Source organism: Pistacia vera, unplaced genomic scaffold (assembly GCF_008641045.1).
Source record: "Pistacia vera cultivar Batoury unplaced genomic scaffold, PisVer_v2 Contig359, whole genome shotgun sequence".
Lineage (NCBI taxonomy): Eukaryota > Viridiplantae > Streptophyta > Magnoliopsida > Sapindales > Anacardiaceae > Pistacia > Pistacia vera.
In genome coordinates, this window is record NW_022196178.1 from 258143 (window position 1) to 282044 (window position 23902).

General features: G+C 35.7%; 2 protein-coding genes across 2 annotated transcripts; both read left to right on the top strand.

Annotated features, from left to right (window-relative positions):
• The first annotated feature begins 1144 nt into the window (after positions 1–1144).
• On the top strand, positions 1145–2449 carry LOC116139778. The gene is made up of 3 exons (XM_031425434.1): positions 1145–1522; positions 1736–1922; positions 2255–2449. The coding sequence occupies exons 1-2, from the start codon at positions 1232–1234 to the stop codon at positions 1883–1885; spliced, it is 441 nt and encodes a 146-aa protein (XP_031281294.1). The 5' UTR covers positions 1145–1231; the 3' UTR covers positions 1886–1922; positions 2255–2449.
• A 12179-nt stretch (positions 2450–14628) lies between these two features.
• On the top strand, positions 14629–17563 carry LOC116139737 (probable disease resistance protein At4g27220). Its single transcript, XM_031425402.1, has 4 exons — positions 14629–15284; positions 15538–15652; positions 15796–16715; positions 16912–17563. Exons 1-4 carry the CDS (start codon positions 14629–14631, stop codon positions 17561–17563), a joined length of 2343 nt encoding a protein of 780 aa, XP_031281262.1.
• The last annotated feature ends 6339 nt before the right edge of the window (positions 17564–23902 follow it).

A 23902-nucleotide genomic window follows, 5' to 3' on the forward strand; every position in this document is an offset into this window, starting at 1 on the left:
AGAGAAAGCAAACCTCATGGATGAAAATGTAATCATGCTTCCTCAACTTGAAGAGCTCACCATAGTTGATGCCCCTCAGCTGAAGTCAATCTTTTATTTTGAAAATGTTACTGAATGGTATGGAAAAGATATCCAGCTCCCTAAGCTAAGAAAATTGTTATTTTCTGGATTAGCAAACCTGATCAGCTTCTGTCCAGAAAATTGTCCTTCGACTTGGCCAGCTTTGGAAGAGTTCAGGATATATCATTGTCCCAATTTAACGATGCCTTTCCTGGATCAAGTTAGAGTTCAAAATCTGATGAAAGAGGTGTGTATATGTTTTATCATCTTTAAATATCTGAAGAAAAGTAGCAAGTCAAGTTTAACTTAAGGTTATAATTTATATTTTTTCAAAGAAGTAATGCCTTAGTTTGGCTAAAATCTAAATAGATTTAATTACAGAAGGTTTAATTATATAAGTTTGCTATAATTATAATATTAATTCATCGAAATTTTTTTATTAGACACAAATCTCTTGCTGTAAGCATAATTTAAAGGCAAATACATTTCGGTTACTTAATGATAGGTCTATTCTAATATGTTTAGTTTTACTTGACACATTCTGTTATACAGACCATTGTAAATTGGTAATTCGACCAAAATCTAATTATCTCATTACACATTTTTTATTAATAAAACTGAAAACAGTCACAGGTGAATGTTAACATCCAATAGATTTTGATAAGATGTATGTGATTTGTTTTCCCAGAAGTTACGAGTTTTACGCATTGGAGACTGCAACAACTTGTGTGGCGGAATTTCTCCGTTCAGTTGTGGCTTCAATAATTTGGAAGATTTGAGAATTTGGAATTGCGGAGTAAAAGTGGTATTTCAGCTAGGAGATCTTGCGGTTGATGGACAATCACATCACTTATCATTCCCAAGTTTGAAAAAATTGGACTTGGCTGGTCTAAAAGGATTAGAAGGTTTATGTAACGGTTCCAAGCATGTTTTAAGCCTGCAAAATCTTACCACTTTAAGTATTTGTTCCTGTCATAGGCTGACACATATCTTTTCAACTACTTTTGCTCGAAATATGCTGCAATTGGAAACTCTGTCAGTTGAAGGTTGTACGGAATTGCAGCAAATCGTGGTTGAAGATGATGATGATCATCTCCAATCTCTCTTTCCAAATCTCTCAAAAATTCATGTCAAATGGTGCGACAAATTAAAGTGTGTCCTTCCTATCACCATGGCCAGAGGTCTTCAACAATTGAAAGTGGTAACTGTGGCATGGGCGAAACAACTGGCAGAAGTATTTGGACATACTGATAGAGTTGATGTCATAACTGACAATGAAATCCAGCTACCCCAACTTGATGAGTTGTTAGTTCAAGATTTACCAAATCTTGCTAACTTCTGCCCCATCGGATATCACTTCATATTTCCATCTTTGAATACATTGATAGTTGAGAGATGTCCCGAGATGAATACAGCATTTTCCTTAAATCAACAAGATAAATTTGTGCACGCGGAAGCCAAGGTACGTTTTTTGAGTCTTCTTAGCTCAATAGAATTTGGTTTATACATTGTTAACCATCATAAGTCAAGAATTTGCTCTTTTTATTTACACTAATGGAGTTGGACGGAAAATTAAATTTTTTTTTCTTTTATAGCTGATTCATGTTTTCTGTAAAACCTTGAAAAGCTTAATGTTATTATTCGTCTTTCATGTTTCCATTGATTGGTTTTGCAGGCACCAAAAATAAGCATGAAAAATGAAGGAGAAGAGTTCAATCTAGAGCCACCGATTGAGATCGTGTGCTGGAAATCTGATCAGTTCCCAAAAGTATTACCGCTACGTGATGAGCAAGCTGTCACCCAGCAAAATGATATTGACAACTGACAAGCAAACCTGAAACAAACTCATGACTGTTAACCAGGTAATGTGACTCTATTTTAGATTCTTTTTATTCTTTCTCTTGTCAGTTTTAGTGATTCAGTTCATGTAACACCCTAATAGATTTTACTGTATACTTGAAAAACTCAAGACCACTCAGTTTTAGCTACAAGATATAAAATAATACCACCCCTGGTTTCCCTAACTAGCATGTCTTCAAGTTCAAAACAGAGAATGGTGACCATTAAAACTTTCGAAGGGATCTATCATGCCACAATTACAGGCTTTTTTGTTAACTAGGCTGTATAAATCTTACTCAAACTCTCATATATCAGATAATGATTCTGTGTTTTAAATTTCTTTTTCTGTTTTCAGAATTAAATCAGAAGATGAAAGGTGTTTACGTCAATTTGAACTTTCAGATGTGTTTTACACTAACTCTAATTGACCTCTGCTAGCAAGTATACAATGAAAGGTGAACCTGAAGATCGCTTGGCTCTTAGATCTAGCACATTCCCATGTGTATTCATTGAATTTGAACAATGCAGCAGATACTGATGAAATTCTCCTCCAACCTAGACTTTTTTTTTTTTTTTTGGACTCCTGTTATTATGCTTCTTGTTGGTTTTGTTTGAGTTTTAAGGCATTATGGTTGTTCTTAATTGTATTGCATTTTGAATTTCGTGGCACATAATCTCTAGACTTTTTCTCTAATACCAATATTTTATAAGTTGTTTTATTAAATTTTATTTTGTGATTTTTTGGGGAGTAAAGTGAAATAATTAGAAACTTGTTAGGGAGTAAAGTAATATCTAAAACAAGTGAGGACTAAAGTAAATATGTCAGATATTTTCGATGAACAGTGTTCCCCAAATAAGTGGTGGAAAGAGAGAAGAAGATGGGGGAAAAAGAAGAAAAGAAAAAGGAGAAGCGAACGAGAAACGGGTTTCAGCCGAGAAGAAGAGTGAAAGAGTGAAGAAAGGAAAAAACAAAATATGGAAGAGAGAGAGAGAAATAGGCGCCGACTAAGTGAAGAAGAAAAGGAGATCACTCAATTTTTGTAAGATTTGGTGAAAAGGAAGGAGGAAATCCGTGAGGAAGTGCTGGGCTTTTGGGTGGAGCACCGAAATTGTGAGTGGAATAGTATTGCATAAAAATTGGGTTGATTATGAATTGTGCTTGGTTGACTTATTTGATGATATTTGAGTTTATGAGGAATATTATCTATTTTCTGTACATAATTATTTAACATGCAAATGAGTGATATGAAGACTTTGATTTTCGGCCAAATAAGGGTGTATATATATATTGGGTAATTTGTATTGACTGTATTGATTTATGTGTAGAATCCTTTTGCTTGAATAGGGAAACCAAATTGTTGAGTGGTGAAATGGATTTTCTTCAGTTGTAGTGTCGGCAGTCATTTGGTTTTTCTTTTAATTTTTGGTTAATACTTCATTTTCATGCATGTTTATATGATGATTACATGTGCTGTGCTGGTGGTAAAAATATATGATGGGTTTTGTGAAATAATTTTGTTGGTGAGATGGTAAGGCGAAATGCCTTTGTTTGACTCTAAAATAATAAGTTTTATCTCCTTGGCATGGTATAATTATATATAAAATAAAATGGCTTTATATTTTAAATGAAATGTGGGTTGGTAGATTTGGGAGCAGTTTCATTATGGGTTGTTGTTTGAGCTCGGCCAATGGAAGAGTAAAGGAGGGAGAATGATTAAAAATGGGTCCAGACTTTGGTAATGGGAAGTGGTAGTTGGGTTGATATATTGGATTGGTCACAACTTTGTTCTTTTAGCAGGGGGTATATATGTTTATGTATATATATATTAGCTTATAACTTCATGTTATAGTAAAGTTACCTTATGAGAATTAGTGTGTTGGCTGCTGGAAAATTGTTGATAAATTAGTGAACTTGTGATGTTGAATTAATGGGTGGAGTCGGTCATGTGTAGTGAGTTGCAATGTTGAGGAAATTCCAAATCTGGGTTAAACTGTCAGTTTTGAAACATGTTTAGAAGTTTGTTTTTTTACCCCTGAATGACCATAATTCAATGTCCAGTGGACAGACGAAAGCTTGAGATTTCTGGCAGAATTTCCTGATACTAACTATAACGCGGATTACCAGCCCTTTGATCTCAACTCAACATTTGTCATCAAAGGGTCATGGGATGTGAATAATAATCAGCTTATTGCTATTGCCTGCCGAATCTTGAACAAAACCTAGATCTGTAGATAATTCTTATGTTGAGGATTGTTCAATAAGGTTTAGCTTGAGATTTCCTGCAGTATGGTCAATCAGAAATACTAGTAGTGTTTTAGGGCAGCTTTGGAGTAAGAAAACCGAAAATGATTCAGGCTACTTTGATGGGATTGCATTTCAAAGCACTGAGACTCAGGATCTCAGAATTCCAGGTTTGAAGTATATGTATGCTGAAATGGCGAAAGTAAGAAAGTTGTGCCCAAAGAAGAAGCATCAAGTTAGGAAAAGAAGAGGGTATTATCCAAATGGCTCTCTTAAAGAAATGTTGTTCCATGCATCGGTCAAAAGTTCTCCAGGAAAAATTGTAGAGTGCTATTCAAGTCCTCTCTTTCTTGGTGATCAGATGATTTCTCCCTGGTTTCAACCTTCCATTCCATCGTCAAGCTCAAAAACAGAAAAATCTTCTCTCGATGAATATCGCTACAAATTGAGCTTCACTTACAGTCTGCTGTAATTCAATGGTAACAGTCACTATTTCAGTTTTCTTCAGCCTCGCAAATGAGAGTAATATTGCGGATGAGGTGTTTTGATACTGAAACAGCTGTAGAGATATCGGCGCAAGCGATCAGATTGTAAAAATGATTATATGGCTGTGAGATCTTTGTGAATCTTCAATTTCCTCCACTCGAAGCAAAAAAAAATGCAGGTTACTAACGGGCCCATTCAAGTACAGGGGAAAAATCCGACCATCTTTACTTTGAACCCCTGCATTTGTCCTCTGCTGCACTTTATGCAGGAAGCTCAATACGGAAAATGGATTGACATCGTCATGGTCCTGACTCCACACTCTTGCAAGAAGCCCCTTTGCGCTTCTTTAATTTCAGCAATCATGCTTAGGGCTCATGGTTCCACTTGTTCATAAAATTCTCAATCACCAAAATGTCTTTGCTCAATGAAGGAGGATGGCTAGAAGTGAATAGTTGATCGCCTCACCAAATCCGCCTCAACAAGTTCCAGACCTCAAAGAATACCTCTGTTTTCTCTCTTTATTTGACATTATAATATGTTTCACCTGTTCCAAATGCATATGATCTTTACGGGGCAAATAGTTATCCCGAACCACTTTGATGGATCATACATATATGCAAATCCTGGTGCAGATTTAAAAGCAGCTCCGGAATTCCAATTCTTTGTTCAGCTTAAATCTAAAAAGGAGAAAAAACAGAACAACGAATCATATTGATAGAAACAGGTCCAGATTCCAATGTAGGACAAAAATAAGTCCAGGTTTCCCACTGTAAGACCCAAAGTATCTATCTCTTAACATTCCCAAATGATATAGAATGTCATACAATTTCTTTTCTTTTTTTTTTTTTTTTTTTTTTTTTCCAATGGTTTTTTTTTATTTATCAAAGGTAAATGGAAGTATTAACTATGACATTCATTGAAATGACATCAATCTATTCTTGAAAACTTGATGAATTGTTTTAACAATAGAAAATGATACAGTCACCAAAGGTAGTGCATCGAATGATATGGTAAAATTTTAATCATCGTTAATATTAAATTAAAATTAATCAACAGTAAGATTTTATCACATCATTCAATACATGAATTCGGTAACACAACTTTAATGGCTATAGCATTACTCTTTACCGATATCATAGAACTCCGCAAGGCACATTCTTGCCAAGTCTTCTGATCAGCCCGTTTCCTCAACGTGTCCTACTTTCTCTGGCCGCTAAAAACCCTAAACCCTTCCTATATTAACCCCCCAACCTCCTGTTCGCCTCCAGAGAAACACAACGAACTATTCTCAGTAACTTGAACTCAGCGCAAATGGTGTTACTCAAAAACGGCAGGTCTTTTCCCAACTTCTCCGTAGCCGACTTGTACGCCATTCGAGCGTCGACATTTGCATTAAAGAACAGCAACTTTTCAGTCTTTAATCAATCCAAAACGAAAGATATTCGAGCAAGAACCCATTTTGGGAGATGGGTTTAATTTCGTTGATTTCGTAATGGGGAAAGATCAGGCCTTGTGCACAGAGCAGATATAAATGCCGACTGGGGCTGCGCGTGGTGAGTGATAAAATTTAAGGAACTAGCATCCAGGTTTTGGATTGAAAGTGGTATTTGAATTTAGGTCGTGAAGCTGATGAACAACACAATTGTCATTCCCAAATTTAAATAGATTGGAGTTGCTTTATCTGGAAGAACTAGAGCATGTATGTAAGGGTCACATGCATGCTTTAAGCTGCAAATCTTACCCATTAACTATAGTATCCTGCTGTACAAATTGAGACATATCTTCTCATCTCTGCTATGCTCGAAATTTTTTGCACTTGCAAGATTTGAAAATTGCCTGGTGTTATAATAGAACAAGTCATACTTGAAGTGATGAAGAGGATCAAAACTTGCAATTCCAACTTATTTTCTTTGCAAATCTCCACAAATTGCAATCGAAGCTGCAGCGAATTAAAATGTCTATTTCCTATCACTGGCCCAGAGGCTTCAACAACTGAAAGAGATACGCTGATGTTATGGATGACAAGAAATCCTTACCTACCTCAGCTAAACCATTGTCACTCGGAGATTTAGAAAATCTCATGAATTCTGCCCCTGGGGTTATCACTTCATATTTCCATCTTTGAAGAAGCGGTCCCAAGATACTTACTACTTTTCCTTTGATCAACGAAATGATTTGTTCATGCTGAAGCAGAAGTATTTGCAGATTTTTTGATTTAGCAGAAGTTGAGTATGTGTATGTTTTGAGTCATAAGTTTGCTAATTCTTTACTTTAATGGAGTACTGGGGCCAAAAATTATAATTTACTTGTTTTTTGTAAAATCATGACAGGCTTAATACTATGCTTCCATTAATTGCTTCTGCAGGCACTCAAAATAGCCAAGGAACATGAAAGCGCACAGCCTACCATTGAGATCAATACCAAAGGGGATTCTTCTCAATCCGAATCTGCCATTGAGATTGATATTAAAGGAGGGGATTCTTCTCAATTCCAAGAAATATTACTGCCGTACAAGGAAAATGATGAGCATAGTGCCACATAGCAAAAGGAAGAAAAGAAATAAGAAGGATGCATGAAACATGCTCATGCTAACCAGGCAATGTGACTATTAATATTATTTTAGCTTGTAATGGTTCAGTTTCATGTAATACCCTAATAGACTTTTTTGTGTACCTGGAGAACGCTGACAACAGACAAGACCGATTCATTCTTAGCCACAAGATAACATCATCTCACCACCAGCTGCTGATCATTACTACTGAAGGCACCTATGATGCCGAGAAAAGAGGGTTCGTGCTAAGTAGGCTGCCTTCAAACTCTTTTTCGATTTCCAGAACGAAATCTGAAGAAGAAAGGGGTTTGTTTCTATTTGAACATTGATAGAACCAATGAAGTGCTGGTCTACAATAGGAAGGGTAAAGGTGCGAAATAGAGGATTGCAAGCTAGGACATGGGAGGGTGACAGAATAGTACAGGACAGATGGCATTTTTAGATAGGGAGAGTACAACATTTTGTTATGTGGGAGTGCTGGAGGAATTAAATAGGGAGAATGACAGGAGATACGGGATATTCAGAAAAGTTAGGAAAAAGGGGAAGGGGAGGAAGCTGGCCCTCGAAGCTCAGCGGTGTCTTTATTTTTCTTGAGTCTTTTATTTTATCTTTAAGCTGGCCCTCGAAGCTCAGCGGTGTCTTTATTTTTCTTGAGTCTTTTATTTTATCTTTGAGCATTGTGTGAGTTGGATAGGTAGTAGATTTGCATTCCAAAAGTGTAGTACTCTGATTTCTGTTGTCAATATACACATTTCCTTTGAATCTTGTTTTGAGTTATTGTTTGAGTTGCTTTAGATATAATTGGTTGCTTGAGTGTGTGAGTTACAGGGAAAGAGTTCTATCAAACATTCAGATGTGTATTTTTTTTTTGCTTAATTTGTTTGATTGGCGTCTGCTGACAAAGCATGTTTTTTGATTGAATTCGAATAGGTTGGAATTCTCCTAGATTATGCTAGCTTTTGATTCTTAATTCTTTTAGGCGACACGAACACCTCTCTTGTGCTAAAGTAAGAACTCCTTTCGTATTGCAGAATCAAGATAACTGTAATTGAAGTTTATTGTTGCTAATTATAATTTACAATATGGTGCTTGTTATGGTTAAACCCAGACAAATTTTGATACTCTGCTTCTCTTTCTCCCCTTCCTTTGCATCTTCATTTTGATTATGAGATGAATTTATGGATGCAATTTAGAAACTACAAGTGTCCTGTTTCTTTAAAGTAGCTGACTCATGAAATTTTTATTAATAAACCAGTTCTACTGCATTACTGAAGCTAAAATTACAAAGTTATCAGATAAAAGAAAGAGGATTCTTATCTGAAGCCATAGGAAAACTGGAAAACAAATCAGGCGATAATGGGAACTCTAAGCCCAGCTCATTTTTTTTTTTTTTTTTTTGGTTTTCTCACCTTCTTAAACTTCCTTTCAGCAGTCTACTGAGAATCTACATTGTAATAAAATTACAGCTGCTTACCTCTGTTAATTGGACCATCTCACACAACTACTTCAGTTCAATTGCTTAAGTAATAAAAAAATATATATTTAACTTAATCATCCGATGACCATTTCAATTAATAGATACAAGCATCATCCTGAATGGAGCTTATGATTTCTTATGCCACCAAGAAGATGAAGATTTGACTACATAATTACGGGTAGCGAAAACCTGCTATTTTTAGAAAGATTCGGGAAATAGTTGATGGTGGAGGCCGGGTAAATTACTCTTTCAAAACCTTATTCTCTTTTCCTAGAAGAAGAAGAAGAAGAAGAAACCCTGCTCAGCTGATATCGTTGACCCCATCTAAGTAAATTCTCTTTCAGTACTAGCATAAAAATTTGAAAGGCCTCAAAAGAAAACAATTTCTGAGAAGGAAGGGAGAATCCAAGTGAACTCTCTCTTCTCCTCCTCCATTTCTTTTCTCGAAGAAATACATGGTCATGGCTTTGAATTCTTCAACAGTCTCCACCTTCACAGAGAGGCCTGACACAGGGGTTGCTTAAGAATACATCAACTTCCCATTTACTCGATTGCAACATGGTTTCTACACTGGTAACAGATTTTTCAAATCAAAATTTATCGAATATCTCAAGAGGCCTGTTTTTTAGCACTAGACATTTCTACAGAACTGATTTTGAAGGCGTTTTCAAGGTTAACGGTGGCGTTTTGACACTCCGAAGCTTGAGCTTGTACGAACCTAGGCCCTTTGAGGGTAGGCCCTCAAATAAGTAAATAAAAATTTAAAAATTTTTACTTTTCATTGTATGGGATAGCCAAATAATGAGTGTGAAGAATCCAAGGATTCATTTTCGACAAGAATTCTCTTGAAGTTTTGCAGATTATCATAAAGTTCTCTGAAAATTTATGAAGAGTAAACTTTATAACATTAATCAAAAACCACTTCTACAAGTAACCTTTACCAATTTTCTAAAATAAAAAAAAGACAAAAACTCATACAGATAATTGAAAGAATGATCATTCTTTTAAAACCAATAATTGTCAATTTTATATAACTATATAAGACTTAACCTTTGAACACAAACTCACGCTCACTCTTCTCTTCAACTTCAATCTCTGAATTCTAAGGTATTCGCTCTTTTCAACTGTTTCTTGCATGTTTGGTTACTGAAAAAATGAGGTTGATTTTTCTACTTTTTTTTTTTTAATTGTTAGGTTATTTTATTTTATTTTTGTGCTTTGAATTAGTAGTTATTTTTTGTTTGACTTTTGTTATGTGTTTCTTTGATGAGAAAATGAGGCAAAGCTTTGTTCATTATTTTTTTTTTACTGTCTTATCTTTCGTAATTTTCTCTTAATTCTACGGTTTTTATTTTATTTTATTAAATTATTTTTAGTTTGTTAGGTTGATGACAAAATGATGCTAAATTTTGTTCACTTTTTTTACAGTCCTTTTGTTTTGTATTTTGCTCAGAATCCTACAGTTTCTTTTTTTTTTTTTTTTTTTTTTTTAATTTATTAAGTGTTTTTAGTCGGTTAGATTGATGAGAAATGATGGCAAACTTTGTTGTTTTTTTACCTCCTTTTCGTTTAGTAATATTGCTCTAAATTCTAATTTTTTTTATTTAAGTATATTTTTTGTAGTATGTTTGGCTGATGAGCAAATGAGGCAAAGTTTTGTTAAATTTTTAATCTCGATGGTTGAGTTTTGATTTTAATAGTTGGATTTGGAGTTATATAGCTTAAAGTTTGATTGGATTTTAATTTTTTTCTTTGTAAACATTTATGTATTTTACTTATGTTAGAGTTGTGTGATTGGACTCCAAATTTGTATGAAATATTTTTGGTGGATTGTGGTTGCTGTGAAGTCTTCTGATTATATTGAATTTAAGTAGATTGTTAGATTCTCATGGTTTTTTTTGCTCTCTTCACATTTAAGAGGTTTTTCCACATCAAAATTTTCTTGTGTTTCCTTGTGAGTTGGATGTGATTTTTAATATATTTACTCATGGTTTTGCTTCTCATAAATTTATTTAAGTATGATAGTATTGTGCTCTGCATCATTTCCTTTCAGCTTCTTGATATTGTATTATTTTCTTTGCTTAAGGTTTGGTGGTTTTTTTTTTAAGTGTTTACTAGTTGGTTAACAAAAAATGATGAAGCCGCAGAGGCCCCCCTCAACAAAAATCCTAGGTCCGTTACTGTGTACGATGCTGCACATAATTTTACTTATGACAGAATATCATATCTAGTACGTGTCGTCGCAAATCACTGAGTCTCAAATTTCAGGGATTTGGGTGAACCTTTTTTCTTTTTTTTTTTTTTGGGTGGTTGAAAGCTTTGCATGGTGGGATCAGATTGTAGGTTTAGTTTAGCTTGTCCCATAATCATTTATGGATCTATTTTCAAAATAATTAACTTTAGAAATAATTTATTAGGGTGTTTATTTTTGTTAATTTTAAAATTACTTTTATTTTTGGGGATTGATATATTAGTAATGTAAAATAACCAAAATAGATATATTCTGAATTAGTTTTTTTTTTTTTTTCCCTCTATTAGTAAACTATATTAAAATTAAGTTCTTAATAAAAGAGTTGGAAATTTAAAAAAATAAATAAATAAGAGAATTGAATTAGCTGGCAGTGGCAAGCTGTTGTCACCGATGAACCTGCATGCGGCGAGTGGATACACACGATCGACGTCATTGAGATCTTTTGCCGGCAAATTATGCAATAATGTCGTCATTTTGTCAAAATCCGGTAGCTTTATCCATAGAAAGTCGGAAAAGTTTGGCTGAAACTTTTTTAGCTTGTTGCAACTTAATACCACCAAATTTCAACAAACCTGCAACAACATTGCGTAGATTGTCGGACGGCGATTCCAACGATGCCGGAGGTGTTTCTTACTTGCCAGATCTGGTCAGCAGAGTTTATGCAATTTGTGTTTTCAAATTTTTTATTATTTTAATAATTTGATTTTACTATTTATTTAAATAAAAATTAGAATTTGTATTGAATAAAATTAGAATTAATGCTTAATATTAGGGCATTTTAGTAATTGACATTTGTAAAAGCTGATTTTGAAATTTAAAAGCTAGAAATAATTACTTTTGAAATCCTTCAATAAAATGGATTATTTCATAATCACTTTTAAAATGTGTTAACCAAACACATTTTAGATTATTACTTAACGTAGTCACATAAGAGAAACTACAGCAATCTCAAACTATTTCACGATACTCATTATTATTATTCTCTTAATTCATGAAGATCTTCAAAGATAACTAAATCTTATTCATTGTAAAGAAGGTAATTTGCTTAAACTATATGTTGTACTTACGCTTCTTGGTGTAAAGGATTCCAGTACTAGTTTGATTAGTGGAACTTTGGACAGCTTTAGACACCACTAGATGGTTCTTATTTTGAGTATTGTTCAATAAGGAATGTCTCGGCAGCAGTATATTCATTTAGAAATACCACTCAAATAAGGTGTATGACTACACTAAGAATTATCAGATATAATTCTCTCCTTATTATGTCAATATTATTTTAATTTTCAACTTTTTCTTTGTCATAATTCTATTTGTTTGTATGTGTATTTTCCTTATTATGTCAAAATAATTAACTTTTGAAATAATATTGTTAGGTGAGTTTAGAGATGGGCACAAAGCCCGCCCCGCGGGGATCCGCCCGACCCACCCTGAACGGGGCGGATTTTCCTCGAAAATTTCGGCCTATAGGCTGGGATCGGGCCCAATATTGGCCCCCGAATTCGGGGACGGGCCGGGGTCGGGATTGGCTTTGCCCCGTCCCCGGCCCCCATATTTTATATATATATATACATTATAAATATTTGAAAATTAATTATACATTATACAATAACAAATTATAATTGTGTAAGTATTTTATGAAACTATATACAAATAAGTAATAAATAAAACTAGATTAAATATAATAAATTATTATAAATATTTGTAATATATATATATAATACTATGAAACAAAAGTTATACATTTGACATTATATATTATACATTATATATGGTATACATTTAACGTTATACATTATATATTTAATATGATCAATTTAGTATGATGATTTTTATATTTAATATGTACATTATAGATTTAATTTTTTTATTTTTTTTTGATGATATATGGTCTTTATGTTTAATATGTATATTATATATTTAATTTCTTTTTGGTTGGTATATATAATTGGGAGAAAAGAATAATAAAAGTATAAAATTAAGGATTAAAAAAAAAAAAAACCCAAACGGGGAATTCGGGGAATCCCCGAATTCCCCGAACAGGCTTCGGGTCGGGATTGGGGAATTCCCTCAGGCTTTTAGGCCAGGGCCGGAGACAGTGGTCCCTGACCTCGCCCCGGCCCATGCCCATCCCTAGGTGAGTTAGGTGGTTATTACGAGGTATGATTTAAAAGTAAAAAATGAAATAATGTAGGATAAGATTTTGAGAATAGGAAAACAAATATGCATTTTGATTTGGAATAAGAATAGAATAATTAAACAAACGCACAATTCTATAATTTTTTTTTTTTTTTTTTTAAAGGGGCATTTGCTATTGTGACAATATTGAAAAATATTTTTTTCATTTTTCTCTCTATTTATTATTATTGTTTTTGTTTTTATGATTGGAGATATTCATACTAATTTATACACACCTCAACTAATCCTTAAAACTATCAATCGAATAAAAATACTAATGATTATCTTTATTAGCAACCAAATGAAGAATTTGAATTTAAAATCTTTTAAATAATAACAAAATATAACACATATAATATTTTTATATAATATAATATAATATAATAAAAGGTAATTAACTAAAAATTTATTTTTAATTTAAAATTTGTGAATAATTTTTATCATATCATATTATAATTGAAATGTTGTATAAACGAGATGTTATGTTACTGTCACCGACAGGAACATACGATCCAAAGGATGCCAACACATCACAAAATGAAAAATTTATCACAACACATATCCCTATAAAACATTTTCTCACTTTTTCATTCTTTCTTTTTCTCTTATTTATTTTTTTTATTTTCCTCCTCTCTTAAGTGAGTTATGTCACTGTCACCGACACGAACATATGGTCCAAGGGATGCCAACACATCACAAAATCAAAAATTTATCAGTTTTACAAGATTTTTTCGACCAGCCATTAAGCAATTTGAGCTTTAAGGAAAATTAACATTGACTTTTTTCTTTTAATGTGAAAAAAGCCTGGATAATTAGACTCCTCGTAAGCTGGGAAGAAAGTCCTTTCCGCTTTCCCATGTGCAGTTTCATCCTTGTCTTTCAAAGTGTGCGACTGTGTAAGTAATAGCTCATAGAGAAGTTAGCCGTGTGGTTTAACCGTGTGGTGAGGCTTGTGGTTTGCTAGTTAAAGTCTTAAAGGTATCTCCCAACGAAAAAAGGTATGAGAAATTAACTTTTGTTAAACTTACGTATATGAAATAATAATAATTCTTCGTTTTGTTAGTTATATAGTATTAATTCTTCAGTATTTATTTGACCAAATAAGTTAACGTGATTACAATATTGGCATTTTTCTTATGGAAAAGGTTTATTCATTGAAAACTTGTGGTTATACTCTGGAAATTCAAGTCTAAAAAGAACAAATGCACCCTTACCTACGATGAGAGGGTTCACTCTTAGTTGAGGATGTATCTAAAATGGTTTTGCTATGGTCATGATTTGGATTTTGGACGCTTACCTTTAAGGATTGTAAAATTCCTCAAAACGTATAGAAGCATATATTTGATGCTTTTGGTTGCCATCAATATATGATACAGCACTATCTAAAAGCACAAAATATACAAATTTTTTGTATATGACTATCACTTTAAAAAAAAATAAAGATATAAAAAAGACGTTCTATCCCAATTTATATTTAATTATCAGTGAATGATTATTTTTTTTATCTTATACTGATGTACTTAATTTCTTGATAACAGAGTTCGAGGATGGAAGTTGTTGTGGCTATTGCATCAAAGGTTGGAGAATACTTGGTGAAGCCGACAGTAAACCAAGTCCGTTATCTATTTTGTTTCAACACAATTGTTGAAGAACTTAAAGAACAAGAAATCAATTTGAAATTGGCAAGAGACAACGTGAATAAGGATGTTGAAATAGCCAAAAATAATACTGATAAAATCAAGGGACATGTAGAAAAGTGGCTAACTGATGCCAACGAGATCCTGGCTGATGTTGAGGGATTGAAAGAAGAGACAGGAGTGAAAAAGAATAGGGGTTGGCGGTATTGGTTAGGTAGGAAAGCAGTAAAGAAGACAACCAGTATGTTGAAGCTAACAGACAATGGCAAATTCGATGGAGTGGGTGATCGTACCACTCTACAAGGCATAGAATTTTTAAAGCCTAATCAATTTCAGATTTTCGGGTCTTCAAAATCTGCTATTGATGATATTATTGAGGCACTGAAAAATGATAAGATCTATATGGTTGGATTGTATGGGATGGGCGGGTCGTGTAAGACAACCTTGGCAAAAGAAGTAGGTAATAGAGTGAAGGAGATCTTTAATGAGGTTGTGATGGTTACCATATCTCAGACTCCAAACTTTAAAAATATTCAAGGTCAGCTGGTTGTCACTGGAGGAGCAAGGTGAAGAAGAAAGAGCGCAACGATTATTCAAGAGACTCACAGAGACAGAGAAGAAGATCCTCGTAATCTTGGACGATGTTTGGGGAAAATTTGAGTTAAAATCGATATTAGGAATTCCATTTGGTGATAATAACAAGAATTGCAAAATTCTTCTAACCACTCGTCGACTACAAGTTTGTATCAATATGGAGTGTCAGTCATGAATTCAACTAAATGTTCTAAATGATGATGAAGCTGTGGTTTTACTCAAAAGGCATGCAGGCATAGGTGATGCATCCACTTTGAATCCTGTGGCAATTAAAATTGCTAAGGAATGTGATGGCTTGCCTTTAGCACTTGTAGTTATTGGGAGTGCTCTAAGAGAAAAGGTTAGTGAGGAATGAAAATTTTGCATAAAAAACTAGGAGATTCAAAACTTGAGGATATGAGTAGTGTTACAGGGGAGGAGAACATAGTTGCTGGAGAAAGAGGTATTTATGCCACTCTTAAGTTGAGTTATGATTATTTGAAGGGTGAGCAAATCCAGTTTTGTTTCTTGTTATGTGCATTGTTTCCTGAAGATTCTGAAATCTCTTTAGACGAATTGGTTAGAATTGGAATAGGGTTAGACTTATACCAAGATGTTAGCTCTATTGAAGAGTTAAGGAAACAATTTCGCGTAATGGTTAATAACCTGAAGGCTTCGGGTTTGCTACCTGATGCTGGTGAAGAGGTCGTGAAAATGCATGATATGGTTCGTGATGTTGCCATATGGATAGCATCCAAGGGAAAACATGTATTCATGAATAAAGCTAGCATGGGATTGACGGAGAGGCCTAAAAGGAAAATGCTTGAACAATGCACAGCAATTTCCTTGATGGACAATGGTAGTGACATAAATTTGCTTCCTCAAAGCTTGGTCTGTCCTAGGCTTGAAATTTTACTACTGAATTTTGGAATCGATGGTGACCCAGGTGAATTTTTTAAAGACATGAAGGCACTTCAAGTTGTAACTATAATGAATGTGGATCCAGTGTCATTTAAATCACTTGAATTATTGACGAATCTTCAAAGTCTAAAACTGAAACACTGCCGATTGCATGACATCTCTTTTCTCGGAAAGTTGACAACATTTAAAGTTCTGGATTTGGAAGGTTCTTATTTGGCTGTAGAATGGCCCAAAGGATTGGGGGATCAACTAACTGAATTGAGAGTACTGGACGTGCGTCGGTTTCAACTGAGGATTCCACAAGATGGGTTACGAAGATTTTCTCAGCTAGAAGAATTATACGCTGACCTTTCTTTCTTTTGGCACTCAGATGAGATTACTAGGGCAGAGGAAAGTTGTGCGATAGTCAGTGAGTTAAATTCACTTTCATGCTTGGTCACACTGTCACTACAAATTGAACATAGATGCCTTCCAAATGGATTTGCTTTCCGAAAACTGGAAAGGTATGAGATAAAGGTGCCTCCACATGTTGGGATTTTACCAACTGGAAATAAAAGAAGCTTAAGTATATATGGTATCGAAGCGGCCTCACTGATTACATTTGAAGAATTGTTGCAGAATGTACAATATCTTTCTTAATTTATCTGACATAAAAGGTTTGCAAAATTGTTTCCTAATCGTTGATCAAACGTGCTTCAGTGAGTTGATTTGTCTTCAATCTGGATATTGTGAGGAGTTGAAATGCATCATAGATACGTCGCAACGGCAGGCACCAGCTGCTGCATTCTCAAAACTGAAAACATTGATTTTATTTAAAATGAGTCATCTAGAAGAGATATGCAAAGGGGCAGAGCCTCCAAATACGTTTCTTGAAAAACTGGAAACTGTGGAAATTTCAGAATGCCACAGTATGTGTAACGTATATCCACCAGTGTTGCTTCAAAGACTCCATCGATTACAAAAGGCTGAGATCATTTCCTGCAATAAACTATCTGAAATATTCAAACTTGAAGGCTTATGCCAGACTGAGGGAGAAAATAGTGCGGTGCTTTCAAGTATGGAATCATTAGAGCTGTGGAATTTACCAGGATTGAGGTTTATATGGAAGGGACCCATCCGACTTGTAAGCAGCAAAAATCTTGCACATGTTGAAGTGCATGGCTGCAGTAACTTGAAAAATATCTTCGCATTGTCAATTGTGCGACTTTTGGTGCAGTTAGTTGAACTCATAATAAGTGATTGTGAGAGGCTGGAGCATATTGTCTCAGATTATAACCAGGGCGACGAAATTGCAGAGATAGAAAATGGAAAAAATATCGTGCTCCCTACGCTAGTAAAGATACGACTTTAAAGGCTCCCAAAACTCATCAGCTTCTGTTCTGAAAATTATTATTCAACTTGTCCTATGTTGCAACTGTTAGAAGTTGATGGTTGCCCCAATTGGACTACGCCTATTATTGTTGAAGCTAATATGCAGAATCCACCAGAGGTATGTTTTTCTTTTTTCAGAAATTACGAGTTTATCTGATGCCTTAAATCAAAATAAAAAAGTTTTTATGTTTTGTTTTTCAAAATTTACAGTTTCGGCATTTGCAAGATTGCAATGATGATGTAATTCCCGGCACGTTGGTTCATAGCTTCCAAAATTTGGAAGACCTTAAACTTATAGATTGTGCTGTATAAGTGGTTGTTAGACCTCCCATGCATAAGGTCTATAAATCCAAGGGCAGGGGAAGGAATATGAATAATGGAACGTTGAGTGTGAGTTTGTTAACAAGTGGTGAGGTGTGCAATAAAGGTTGTTAGGATTGTTGAGGCTGTTATGAGGAACGACACGTGGCTGTCAACACTGTTACAGAAGCGAATAGTTAGCTTATAAAAGAGAGAGAGTGTGTGGAGAGTAGAAAACAAGAAATATATTCAGGAATTGTGTGGGAGGTCCCCAGCTTCTCAAACTGCTGGGCACTATCTATTATTTTCCTTTGGTCTTGTTTCATATTTACTCAGTATCCATTAATACAGTATGTTATTGTCTGTTTTGTGCATATTATTGCTGTTTGTGTGTGTTGTTTTGCTGTGAATCCCTGAATTGTAGGAGGGTTCCAACAGTTGGTATTAGAGTGGGGAATGGTCAAATCGAAGATGGAAGGTAGGATGGAAAATATGGAAAAAGAAATTAAGTCTGTGCAGGAGGATATGAGTGCAGTTAAAAACGATGTGGGTAGCCTTAAGGAGTACTTGACCGAGATGAGGGAATTAATGAGATTAAGAGAAGAGAGGGATGAGAAACCATACCGCGAAAAAGAGAAATATCAGTCAACTCCCGAGAATACAGAATTTGGGAATGACCGAGAACAGGGAAAAGAAACAAGCGGGGAAAGTGGGAAGGAAGAGAAGAAAGGCCGAAAGCTGGAACTTCCAATCTTCAGTGGAGAAGATCCCTTTGGATGGACTTTTCGTGTTGATCTTACTTCATTATCAACAAATTTGGATCGTCGGAGATGGTTGAGGTCGCGACAGTTTGCATGGAGGGTAGGGCATTGAACTGGTATCAATGGATGGAAGGGAGAGAACCTTTCAAATCTTGGGATGAGTTCAAGGCTGCTCTTATCGCCAGATTCCGGCCGTCATTCTAGGGTTTTGCGTATGAGGCGTTGGTGGCGCTGAAGCAACACTCCACCGTGACTGAATATAGAGAAGATTTTGAATCCCATATGGCATCGTTGAAGGACTTAGGTGAAGAGATATTGATGGGAGTCTTTATTAATGGGCTTAGAGAGGAAATACGGGCTGAGTTGAGAGTGTTAAGGCCCAACTCCTTGTAAGAAGTGATTGAGCAGGCCCATCGCATGGAGGAGAAAAACTGGGTCATGGATAAGTGTCGGTCAAACCATTCAAAGCCTAGGGATCCAGGGAAAGCTACTCACGGGTTTCCAGCAGCCCAGACCCAAACCGACCCACATGGTGATCCAATCCAGCGAAAGTACCTAGTAGCCCCGACCCGACCTGACCCGCCCCGTGGCCCAACTCAACAAAACCACCAGATCCAAGCCAGATCGCGTCTTCTCGCGCACCTGATAGGAAAGAGAGAACGCCAGAAAATGCAAGCGCAAGTTTCTAAGGGGGATCAGGAGGCAACTTTCGGCGGTTGTCCGAAGCCGATCTCTATTACAAAAGAGAAAGAGGCCTCTGTTTTCGATGTGACGAAAAGTTTGGCCCCAATCATCGTTGTTGGAGCAAATCCTTGTAGATCCTGTTGGTATTTGATGACGATGAGTCTGAGAAGAGTGAAACTCCACCGGAAAATGACGAAAATTACAGCCCAGAGGGAAACGACTTAGCTCTGTCCATGAACTCCATCATGGGTATAACGTCAGATAAAACCTTGAAGGTAAAAGGTCAAATTGGGGGTGCCGATGTGGTGGTGTTGGTTGACAGTAGAGCGTCGCATAATTTAGTTTCTCTGGAGTTAGTTGAGAAGCTTGGTATTGCAGTGGAAAAAGGGAAAGTGTTTGGAGTGATGGTGGGAAATGGTGTCACTGTGAAAGGAGGAGGGGTGTGTTGTCAGGTTACTCTAGATGTGCAAGGGATTCAGATTAGGCAAGATTTCTTTCCCTTTGAGTTCGGGGGAGCTGACATTGTTCTAGGTATCACGTGGTTGAGCTCCTTAAGGGACGTCTGTGCTAACTGGAAGAAGTTGACTATGAGTTTTGAAGTTTATGGGGTCAGAGTTAGTTTACAAGGGGACCCTTCTCTGGTGAAGTCAGTTGTCTCCCTGAAATCCATTTTACGGACCATCAACAACCATGGGGGAGGATTCTTGGTGGAATGTTATTCGCTAGGGGAAAAACTCACGACCACTGGAGACGAAATCAACCCACGAGTTCAGGCCACGACCACGCCATAAACCTTAAAGAAGGAGCACCAGTCCCTAACATCCGACCCTATAGGTATTCGTATTATCAAAAAAATGAAATTGAGAAGTTGGTGGAAGAAATGTTAGCTGCCCATATTATCCAGCCTAGTACCAGTCCATTTGCCAGCCCGGTGTTGTTAGTCAAGAAAAAGGATGGAAGTTGGAGGTTTTGTGTGGATTACAAGGCCCTCAACGAAATAACAATTCCCGACAAATTTCCAATCCCTACCATTGAAGAGCTGTTGGATGAATTGGCAGGGGCAACTATTTTCTCTAAGCTCGACCTTCGATCCGGATACCATCAGATCAGAATCAAGGACGAAGATATCCCTAAAACAGCCTTTCGAACACATGAAGGGCATTACGAGTTCTTGGTTATACCGTTCGGCTTGGAATCCCACATCAGACACCTACGACAAACTTTTAGGATTCTGGATGACAACAAATTGGTTGGGAATTTAAAAAAATGTTTATTCGGGCAGCAGAAGCTGGAATATCTGGGGCATCTAATTTCAGCCAATGGGGTTGAGGCAGATCTGCAGAAAATTGCTGCTATGGTTTTTTGGCCCACACCCACCAATGTGAAGAGTCTTCGCAGTTTTTTGGGATTAACGGGGTACTATCGCAGGTTTGTAAAGGGGTACGGAAGCATAGCCCAGCCACTCACAAGACTACTGAACAAAAATTCTTTTAGTTGGGACCAAGAGGCACAACAGGCCTTAAAAGAGGCCATGACCTCAGTTCCTATCCTGGCAGCCCCGGATTTCAACTCCCCATTCGAGATTCACACAGACGCCTCGGGTTATGGTATGGGGGCTGTATTAGTTCAGAACAAACGACCCATAGCTTACTTAAGTAAGGCCTTCTCCCCTCAAGCTAAACAGAAATCAGTTTATGAAATAGAGTTGATGGCTGTGGTTTTCGCGGTGCACAAATGGAGTCCGTACTTATTGGGTAGGAAGTTTATCACACGCGCGGAGCAGCGCAGCCTCCAATTCCTCAAGGATCAGCAGATTAAAACCCCGGAATAGTAGAAATAGGTGTCCAAATTAATGGGGTATTCCTTTGATATTCACTATTGGCCAGGAACCACTAATAAGGTCGCCGATGCCTTATCCCGGCGTGAGGAGGAACCAGAATTATCATCATTGTCAGTGAGTCAGTTTGCAGAGTACGAGGATTTGGCAACTGAAGCCCATCAGCACCCCAAGCTTAGACAGCTGATTCAAGATCTGGTTGTGGCACCCACCAGCCGACCAAACTACAAACTTCGCCATGGCTATTTATTGTACAAGGACAGATTGGTCTTGCCTAAAGGTTCTCGATTCATTCCGGCTTCTTCAGGACGTATAAAAGAGTAGCCAATGTAGCTTATTGGGTAGGAATGAAGAAGGATATTCAGAACTTTGTCAAGAGCTGTACCATATGTCAAGTTAATAAACACTCAGCCTTGAAGCTGACATGACTTCTATAGCCACTGCCTATACCCACTCAAGCATTCGATGACTTGACAATGGACTTCATTGGAGGACTCCCAAGGGCCAAGGGGTTCGATACCATTTTGGTGGTAGTTGACCAATTGACTAAATATGGCCATTTTCTACTCTTGTCACACCTAAAGGTGGAAAAGTAACCCGGCCCGCAGCAGGTTACTTTGTTTGGCGGGTCGGGCCTAACCCGCCCGCCAGCAAAGGCAAGCCGGGTTAGACCCGCCATTTTCTCCAAAATGGCTGGCCCAGCCCGGCCCGCCAGCCCTAACCCGCCGGGTTAGGTGGCGGGCTAGGCCGGGTTAGCTTGATTTTCCTTTTTTTTTTTGTTTTTTGTTTTTTAATTTAACTTTTCAAATAAATAATTATAAATATAATTGTTTTTAATTAACTTTTCAAATATCAATAATTCAATTCAATTTTTTTGTGTGTTAACATTTCAAATATTAATTCAATTTGATACAATAAATTATAATATACGAAAAATTATTCATTTATAAAAAAAAATAAGAAATTACAACATATTGCCTCGTTAAAAACTACCAAGAAAAACTCAATGGGAGAAAAACTTGGTAAAGAAAAAGAGTGCAATAATTGACAATTAATTTACAAATACATTTTACAAAACAACTAATTTGGGGTGGTCACTGGACCTCCCTATCTGTATCATCTACATTACAAAATTGAAACGATTCTACAAAGTATTGTCAATAACCTCGTATTGATCTTGATGGCGCGATCGTTCCCAATTCGAAGACATGTGAGGACTTCAATCATTTTTGGAGCAAGTTTAGTCCTCCTTTCATTAAAATCCTCCACTTGCACTAAATGTTTGTTGGATGAGACGGTTGAGACAGGAACAGCGAAAACATCCAAGGCAAGTCTTGATAATACCGGAAAAATACATTTTCTGGCTCTCCAATACTCTAAGTATCAAGGTGACCTGTTGAAAACGTTTCGGGGATTGTCAATATTGTTGAAGTTCATTACTCTGCGACTCCATGGAGGACAATATATTAGTTGTTGTTGTTGTTGTTGTTGGTGGTGGTGCTTCTGAAGAGGAGGTGCGGTTGTGCTTCGGATTGGGTCCTCTGGCCTATTCAGTGCATTCACGAGTATAAGTTTCATTTGTTGTTTCTTCTGCTACAACTTCTCTGGATATTTCGTTCTTTGCTACTGCGGGTTACATACCTGTTTTTATTTGGAAATAACTTCGAAAATATTATTTTTTACCTCTCATATTTGATTGACAAATGATGCGTTTGTAAATTTTCACTTAAATTGTCAAAACCATTTTCTAAACGTGCTAATTTAATTCAGGATCAAATATAGGACTGAACAATAAAGAAAAGGAATGGGTTCCCAATATTTCAAAAAAAAAATTTCTGCATTTAAAATTTCATTGTTTCTGTTTTTGTAAATAACTCGGAAATTTTAAATGTATGTTATACCAATGGACTAGTAGGATAATACACACTGAAAGTTGTAAAGTGGATTGGTAAAAACATTTGAGAAAGATGAAATACTTTAGCTATCTTCCAATCATTTTCAACCAAATAATGAGGACCTCTATTATTTGCTACAAAATAACTAATTATATTAGCATAAGGTAAACTGAATCAAGCATTAAATAAGTACTATTCCATCTAACAGGCATATCTAATGCAAAGTTCTAAGAGACATATTTGATTTTATACAAGCTTCTTGAAATTCAGCATTCTTTTATTACTACCAGTAATCCAAGCTAAAGATTCCCTAATCTATAATATTTTTTTTAATTGTTTTCATACCATTTTCACAATTAAATTAATAACATGATATGCACTAGTTGGTGAAAAAACTTCAAATTATATATAAAGGATAATTAGTTGAAAAAAATCTATAGCTTTACTATTTGAACTTGCATTATTTAAAGTTAAATTATCACTTTATCAATATACATAATCTTTAAAACTTCAACAATTTTATTATAGATTTCTAAACCAATATGATCCCATCCATTAATCTAAATCCTAATAAAGATTATTTAATTTAAATTCATTATCAAAATAATGACTAAACATAATATAATCTTGTTTAGCTTACCACTCAAATATCGACAGTTAGAGCCACACTAATATGACAAGTATGAAATTTATTTTTTAATTCTAATTTCATTTTTTTAAACAATTTTATTAAATCATTTCTAGTTGCAGTTTTAGAAAACTTTTAAATCATGAAAAAAATGAATTTGAACAAATCTTTCAAAATATTTATCTTAACCATATAATAGGTTGATCAGCTGCAG